This window comes from Nicotiana tabacum, chromosome 2, assembly GCF_000715075.1.
Source record: "Nicotiana tabacum cultivar K326 chromosome 2, ASM71507v2, whole genome shotgun sequence".
NCBI classification, from domain to species: Eukaryota; Viridiplantae; Streptophyta; class Magnoliopsida; order Solanales; family Solanaceae; genus Nicotiana; species Nicotiana tabacum.
Genome location: NC_134081.1, coordinates 58877646 through 58886111, shown reverse-complemented (window position 1 = coordinate 58886111; position 8466 = coordinate 58877646). Strand labels below are relative to the sequence as shown.

General features: G+C 35.7%; 1 protein-coding gene across 1 annotated transcript; it reads right to left on the bottom strand.

The window, feature by feature from the left end:
• Positions 1-1341: 1341 nt before the first annotated feature.
• LOC107821409 (uncharacterized) lies at positions 1342-3839 on the bottom strand. Its single transcript, XM_016647843.2, has 6 exons — positions 3637-3839; positions 3245-3556; positions 2990-3066; positions 2803-2839; positions 2601-2709; positions 1342-2269 (listed from the first exon to the last, which is right to left on the bottom strand). The coding sequence occupies exons 2-6, from the start codon at positions 3495-3497 to the stop codon at positions 1618-1620; spliced, it is 1128 nt and encodes a 375-aa protein (XP_016503329.2). The 5' UTR covers positions 3498-3556; positions 3637-3839; the 3' UTR covers positions 1342-1617.
• Positions 3840-8466: the final 4627 nt, after the last annotated feature.

Genomic DNA, 8466 nt, shown 5'->3' with positions numbered 1-8466 from the left:
TTCTATTTTTAACTGACGGTATGTTTGCATAAAAAGATTTCCGGCTAAAAAAATATAGGAAAGTGGATTTCCCGGTTTTGATTAAAAAAAATCGGCTATTTCCGACCGGTTTGGTTGGTAAATTCGTTGGCTTATTGATTGATCGGTATCCTGCAGATGGTTTACGCAGTTTTTTAGTAGTGAAAGTCTTGAATGAATATAAAAACCATGCTAGATTAAGAAAGATTCATGTTACACTATCCCTTTACGTTGGAACCAAAACGTATAAATATATATACATACTATCATACTGTTGAATATTATCGAAGACATAATTAAATAAATAAAAGTGTATTTTATCTAATCACTTAATATTTTAGATAAGTGTCACACACTCCACTATGTTATCAAAGCAGACATAGATCATAGTTCAACTCTTACCGCCACGTACTCATTATCAAATAAAATTTTCAAGTGATTGTTTCACGATAAAGAATCAGATCTGCACGTATATAGGTACGTTGAAAACATAATCAAATAAATAATAAGCATCTATCTAGCAGCTTAAACTTTAAGATATGATTATCACATACTCCAACAATTATATACTATCTTTTTCGGTACAAACTTTCAGTTCCTTGCCAAATATATGCAGCTATATATCAAGAACACAAACAAGATGTTCTGCCTCGAATCTCAACATCTAATTCAAAATCTTAAAGTAATGGGTATTGGAATAGAGAAGAGGCTCATAAATCCCCTTGAAAGCCCTACACAATTCGTGCATAACAACTATATAAAACCACTTGTAACACAATATTGCAGTTCACATGTGAACTTCAATAGGGACTTACAAGTTGAGACTCAGACCATAGGAAAGAAATTGCATGAGTTCCAACTAAAAACCTTAATTTAGGAAAATGAATGGAGTAACAAACAATATATCTTATAAATCTTTTTAATAACTTTTACATAACCATATGAGACAACCGTATAACTCCACTACTCTATAGTGATAATTTTCTTTATAGTGACTTTTCAGCTTCCAATGATGATTTTTATAACTAAGTTTGTAAGATCTTGGACAGGGTTTTGTTACACACTCCTAATAGTATGTTTCAGACAATAGTCCAACACAATTACCCATGAGTTTTCCCTTTTATCAAGGTCGGGTCATCCTCATCTCACATTCATTTTGTCATTTCTTGGGAAAAATAATCCTAGTTATTTGGAAAAGCACACATAAATATAAATCTCAACTTTTTCAATAATGTCTGAAACTATCGGCACGATTCTCTCTTTCCATGCAATGAAGTATAGAATCAATCACATTGACGATCATAACGTCTCGGGTTGAAATTACTCCCAAGTAAAAACACTTTTTTTCATTTGTGTAAGTTTTGGTAGATAAAAATATGAGTTATCTATATTGGTGGGACATGAGGCTAAACTTGTTGCTAAATTTCACACACTCAAGTTTCTTGCTGAGATAAACTTATTTGATAATAACAGAACAACAAAAGCCAGCAGTACTATATAGTAGTAATAATAATATAACTTGGTAAATGGTACAAAAGAGATTGTCAACAACAATAGGAAACAAGTACCTCAAGATCTCACTTAGAATACTGTCCTCATTCATAGAGTCAGATCCAGAGTACTTGCCCCTCTTCTTGCATTTTCTGTTGTAGCATTACTGTTACCATCTTCTTTAATCCTTGTAACCTTTGAAGAAGACAATGGTGAGGACAATGACAATGATAGGATACTCCCATTATCATTATCATCATTATTATTGCTCGGACTCTGCGTGTTGGATCCTCCAAAAGTAGTGTCTCTTTGGAAAATAGGACACGAGTACGGCAGCATTTTCTGAGAGTCCGTGCAACATAGGTTATCACTTTCATTCCTTGGCTTTACCCCCAGAGATAAGTTCAGATCAAGATCACAATCTGAAACCTTCCTTTTCAAAGGAGTCTGCTTCTGAAGATTTATGGCTCTTGCTTGAGCTTTTGCAGCAATATGAGATAATATTGGAGTGAGCTCACCACTATGGTTTTCACGCTCAAGAAAGAATCCCATTTCATCTTTAATTTCATGTGTTTGTAAAGTGGATCTTTCACTGATGAAAGAGGGATTCCTTTTACATAAATCTTCATTTGCTTCCCTACCGTGGTTGCTACCAAATATCCTCTCAGTCAGTGTTGTGTAAAATCCTCGACTGCTCCTGTCTAGTGTGCTTTGCCCCCTTGTCCAATTACCATGACAATTCCAAGAAGCATTTTCATATCTGGAAAATGAGTTTATAACAAAGAATTATTGTTTTCCTTTTTTTTTTTAGGGAAATAAAAGAGGCGGGTGAAATGCAGTTTCAAAGGGTTGATATCAGTCGAATATAGTAATTTTTTTAATCGGTGCATAAAAATATGTGTGAAAAATTAAATCACTGAAATGTCAACAAATACTAATTTCTGAACTTATAATTGCAGAAGCACAATGGACTTAATTATGAGAACATAAACGTTGAATCAATCAAATTTAAATTCTCGATATGCTTATAATATGAAGAGGAAGCTAAGTGAAAGCAGGAAATTAAGATAGGAATCATATGCATTACATACCTAAAAGTGGAATTGAGCCTCTGATGAAAAGTAGGGAACATAGGGAGTTGGTTCAAGTTGTAGATATTTGGATCTCCACCTTCCATAAAAAGACTGTGATGTGCAATTCCTATAGAAAATAAGTCAGAATCAAAATTTACTACCGAAAAAAAAAAACCTAAAATTTGAAACTAACAAAGAGAGAAATATTATAAAAGCATACCTTGACTTTGGTCATCCATCTTCTTGCTTCTATACATCTATGAGACACAAACAGATCAAAGGGAGAAAAGTTAATCAGAGAAGGCTAAGCAATTATGTTAAGTGAGATAACATTATCTTTATCATCTGAATTTAAATGAACCAAAAACTTATAGATCTTGATTTTTATTATAGAAACTCTAATTTACCTGCAAATGGCTCTTGACATGAGCAATGTTGAGTCCTTTTATGTTCATCATTTGAAGAACTAACTTTGGTGTTGCTCCTGCACCAAAAATAGAAGCAAAAGAAAAATAGGCAAATTGTTAAACAAGGCCAAATACTCTTATAAATCATCAATATTGAACTGTGACCGTCTCATCTAAAAGTTTAAACTGTTATAGGAAATACAGAATTGGAGATTAGTTAGCTATTACAAACTCAAAAATGTTGTAAAAACTTACGATCTTGTCCACCAAGTCTTTCCACAGCATGAATGAAGCGGAGATGGAGATCAGGTGTCCATCGGAGTCTAGGCATCTTGGATCGAACATAAGGTCTCACAGAGGGTTTCTTTTCACTCTCTTCAACTGTACTATTGCTTGAGCTTCCTCCATCCTTAAACTTGCTCGAATTGTTCTCCTCTTCATCCTCATTTTTTCCTGAATTCGAGCTCGTCTTGGAATTACATCCACTCTCGCCACTATCCTCCATCATCTTTTACTATAAGTTTCTCTTTTTAGCTTGTCTTAAACTTGAGATTCTTGCAATATGATCTACAGAAAAGGAGAAGAAGGAAACGTTAAATCTTTTAGCATCTCCTGTGATGAATTAGGGCTTCTTACAAACTGCATACCTCTAAACTAAATTTTCATTCTATCTGAGGAGATGGTAGACATGAAATTTAACAAGTGAAATATTCCATAGACTGATGTCGGAAAAGGAAAAAAACGGAAGTTACAGTTCTACGTAGAACCAATGGGAAAATCAAACCCTAGACTTGTAAAGTAAGATGGAAGACACACACACCCCTCTCCCCCTCTCCCCCACACCCATCTAAGCAATTATTTATCTAACTCTTTATTAATTATTATATGTATCCATGCATGCATGATTCCATGGATGATGCACATCATAATTAACACTATAAATCTTAAAACTAAAGCAAAATTTACGTCATGTGAGGCCAGCTCTAAGTTGTAAAGCATCTGTAGGAAAAGCAGCATGTCACGAAAATTGCCTTTTTTCTAAATATAAAAGAAAAAAGGAAAGAAAAGGTTTCTTTTTTTCCCTTCAAAATACAACAAAATAATACGCCATCTATCTTAATTTACTATAACATTCGTTCTCTTTTTAGACATTCTAAAATAATTATGACATCATTTCATTAATTTTCAAGAACTCAAATTCATTTAGCAACTGTTGTTTCTATCAAACTATTTTTTTCAATAATTGAATATTGTTTCACACTACCACTCATATAATATATAAGTTAAATTATTATATTAAATTTCGTACTCAATCAAATATTATCATACAAAAATAAGAGTGAGAGAGTATTACATAGCTATTATGAAAAATCTGGAGATCAACATATATCATGGTACTGTAAAATAATTCAGTAAATTGTGTGGACTATTTTTAGTGCGCAAAAAAATTGGCACTTTTTTCATATGTCTAAACTTTGATAGACAGAGTTATCCCGCACCTATAATAATGGGAGATAATATGTACTTTCTGAAATTAGTTAAAATACACACAAGCTAGTCTAAATAGCATAATTATAAAAAGAATTGTGTGGACTGCTTCAAGCCTCCAACATCATTGAGAAACATACCTATTTCTACTAATATCAACGGAAGTACAAAGGCCTAAGAAACTTAAAATAGTCTTGTTTATAGACTGAGTCTCGGTAAGTCAAAAATACATTTTGGTTTCTCTTGTTTTATAGAAATGAGTCTTGGGACCACACTGATCAATGAAGATTGAAATTCTCCCATTTTTAATACTATCAATACCAAAAGATTCCAATATAAACTTAGCAGCTTATATCGGTTTTCCAAATTTCCCTGCTCTCTCACATTGGAAAGAAGGAAAATTTTCCTTTGTTCAATTTGTCCCATTTGATCTATCCCAATTTATTTTAATTCTTGAGCGACTTAATTGTCCTTCCACTGGACAAAATTATTTTTTTATCAAACATGGCCCAGAATTCATCTAACATAACGTGATATATCAAAGAAAATTTAAGTTCAATATAATGGTATAAAGAAGAGTATCTGGAGAGCGATTATCTTGGTTTGGGGCTGTGGTGGGGTGGGGAGAATTAATTAAACAATATTTGGACAAAAAGATTGAGTCAAGTGAGCAGAACAAACATGAGTTGCTAATGGTAGCGAGTGCGAAAATACTTATCCACGTCTCGTTTAAATCAAACTAATGAATGATATATGCCTTTCAATACACTTTTACTGCTTAACCGTTAATAATAAATATATAGTATCACCTTAATTTATTTCTTAACCGATAGTATATATTAGTATGGTTTAGTATAATAGGAAATGATTATATTTTTTCGGTTGTGCTGACACATTAAGTATATGATGCCTTGCTGTATGTGATGGTGATCTGTATAAGTACTCTTAAAGAAAGGAAAAGGATGAATTTGTTTTGCATGTTTGCAGCTTCCTTTGCGTCGGGAATCACGGGCTTTGTTCCTACCCTATGCTTGGACCTACATACCCACCTTTAGCTACATGGAGTGTATACATGGCTTAAGTCTTCTTTTATAATGGTTGTGTCTGTTATGGTTGAAATAATCAGCTGTTATGCGAAAACTAGTAAGCAAATCTTGAACGATGATAAATCACACAACAAAAGAGAAATATACTAAAAGAGACATAATCATTTAACATGGTTCGATCAATTGACCTACATCCACGGGCGGAGATGAGCAATCCACTATATAAAAGAGAGTACAAAAATATCGAGAGAATAACCTCACAAAGAGGCAAACATAAGTGGCAGACTAACAATTGTCCCGAAATTCTCCCCCTAAATGTTTACATGAGTTTATGAAGTATTCAGCTGATTAACAGTGCGGGGTCGGGGCAGCTATGAAGGAATTGTACTGTGGATTACCAGCGATGTGTTCTATGGCTTCGAGCCAAGTAGGGGATTCTGCTATCGGCGATCGGATTGCAGGGTCATGTGTTGTATCAGTTTTTGGACTAAGGAATGCTCGTGTATTAACTATGATTTGAGAAGGGTTTCATCGAGGATGATTTCGAGCAAGGGATCGGTGGATGTACGATGTACTACACCTTATGGGTAAATAGAGGTCTTGGGATGATTCAGGTTTGATGCTCGTTGTGGATGTTGTGTACAAGGAAAAATGAATCGCTTGGTTGCTTCTTTGGATATTCATGAGCTTGTGAAGCACGGATTTTTCTGTGCGTATTGGCGGTGTAATGGAGATTTGATCAAGGTGAATGACTTTCGAGGAGGTTCTGATAAGTTCCATGTTCATATATGACATTTAAGGATTTTCGAATTTATGTATGGCTAGGGCTTGGAATCGGTAGTGGATGGTTCCTGGATTGGCAGTACTTCTATATAAATATGGACTCTACATGGAAGTAATAGAGAGATACATGAAACAACTTCGGATTCGCAGAAGGTCCTTTCAGAGAGAGCATTTCAGAGTACTCTTGGGTTTGGCAGTATGCGTGACTCGGTTGAGTTAGAGGAAATCAGTTCTGATGACTTGATAATGTGTTAACGGGTTTCGAAGAATTCATGATGGTTATGGCCACGGTTTGGAGTTTATGTCTTCTACGGGTAGAGAAAATGTGTTGCGTGTGGTGATGTCCTTCCAGATTGAGTTAAATGGAAGGTTCTTGGTTGATGAGGTGTTCATCCTGCTGGTGATATAGAGTTTTTCATAATGTTTTCATATTCTCGCAAGTTAGCATGAGGGTTGCAGTGCACCATGTGGGGTTGGACGTTACGGGTACAAGGTTACGATTTAGTTTCGAAGGGAAGGTCATAAGTGCAAGGACGATTTCGGATGTTTAAGAGAATAATGGCACTATTTCGTATCGCTTGAGAAGGGATTGCATTTTAAGAGGCGCATTGTATTTTGACTTGTGGATGCTTGACTAGTATTACGGTGATCGCCTGGTTTGGAGCTACTGAGGTTCGGGATTTGCTACGTGGTACAGAAGATCTATGTAAGCATTTTTCTATAAGATGATGGTATATGAGTAATGTATCAGTCATTTGAGTAGCGGAGTTGGGATCGGATATGTAGATTCCGGTATTCATGAGGTTTAGAGACTGGATGTTCTCGTAGGAAGACTATTCCTTGGTTACGGACTGTGAAGATGTTAAGAATTTGATTACTAAGGGTATGTGTTATGGATAGTTGCTATGGACTTTTGGAAGCTTATATACCTATTTGGGAATGATCCGAATTGGTTTGGGGGTTGTTTGTTGGTCTAATGAGAATGTATGTTCTATATCAGATCGGGTTTGCTTACTCTTACACAATTGCTATTGTAGGTACATCATCGGGTGGAATGGATGTTATTCGTGCCCTGGTCTATGTTATGTGTTTCTCTTTTATGCTATGATGGGTTGTGAGGCTATTTGGTGATTCACGTGCATGATGTGATCTTGTTTAAGCCTTGTGGTGATATATGAGCGAGATGGCCCTTTTGATTTTGATTTGCTTATTGCACCCTAGTTGTGCTTGCCTCTTTTCCATATTGTGTTATGTCTATTCACCTCCCCACAGTTATATTTATGCATTTTATTGTGTTTGATGTTGATGCACATGTGCTTAGTGAGCACGAGCACTATGGCTCGATGGGTATCCCTATGTGGATTGATATGTTTGGGATCGGGTTGTGCGCCGCAGCGGAGTTATGTGGGATATCCATTCTTATGTTTATTTCGCGTGTTTTATTTGACCTTTGTGGGATGAATTCATGAAATTATGTTTTTGTTATTATATCAGTTGTAGTTGTTGGATAGTCCTCGTACCTTGTTTTTCTTCCATTTTTTGAATATATTTGAGTTATTGCTTGTTAGGGTATGGACCGCGTTATGTGAGGTTCCATGTGGCTTTTGGTATGATTTGTCGGTTGGGCTGCTTGTATTGGGTGAGACGAGGTTTTTGACCTGGGTTTTGCACTATCGTATTGGGGATAAGGAATGTTGGAAGAATAATATATCATATTTTCGCTCAGAATTTGGCAATTGTCCTTGTCGGATGAGGGAGCTCCTAAACTTGTTAATTTCAGGGGTTGTTACGAGTTTTTGCATGTCTCCTTTATCATTAGCAGCGTTGTGGAGGTCCAGAATGAGTTTTTATTTGATATGAAGTATATTACTGGTACCGGGATTGATAATGAGCAGCTAAGGTGGTCAGGAGTTATTGCTGTGAGTACATGAGTTATGTGGTACATTGTGTGGTTTGATCTTAGTAGTGTATTAGCGGCTTGATGCAACTTATTTGATTGATACAGTGTGTACATACAAGGATTAGATCTCATAGGAGGTTTCAGATGTTGGAGTGTTCCACCCTTAGAGTGGCTAAGGTCAAAGGAAGAATCGTAAGTCGGGGTCATGTTCATGGACTTATATGGACCGAGGTGGTATGGGATCACTCATGGGTACGGAT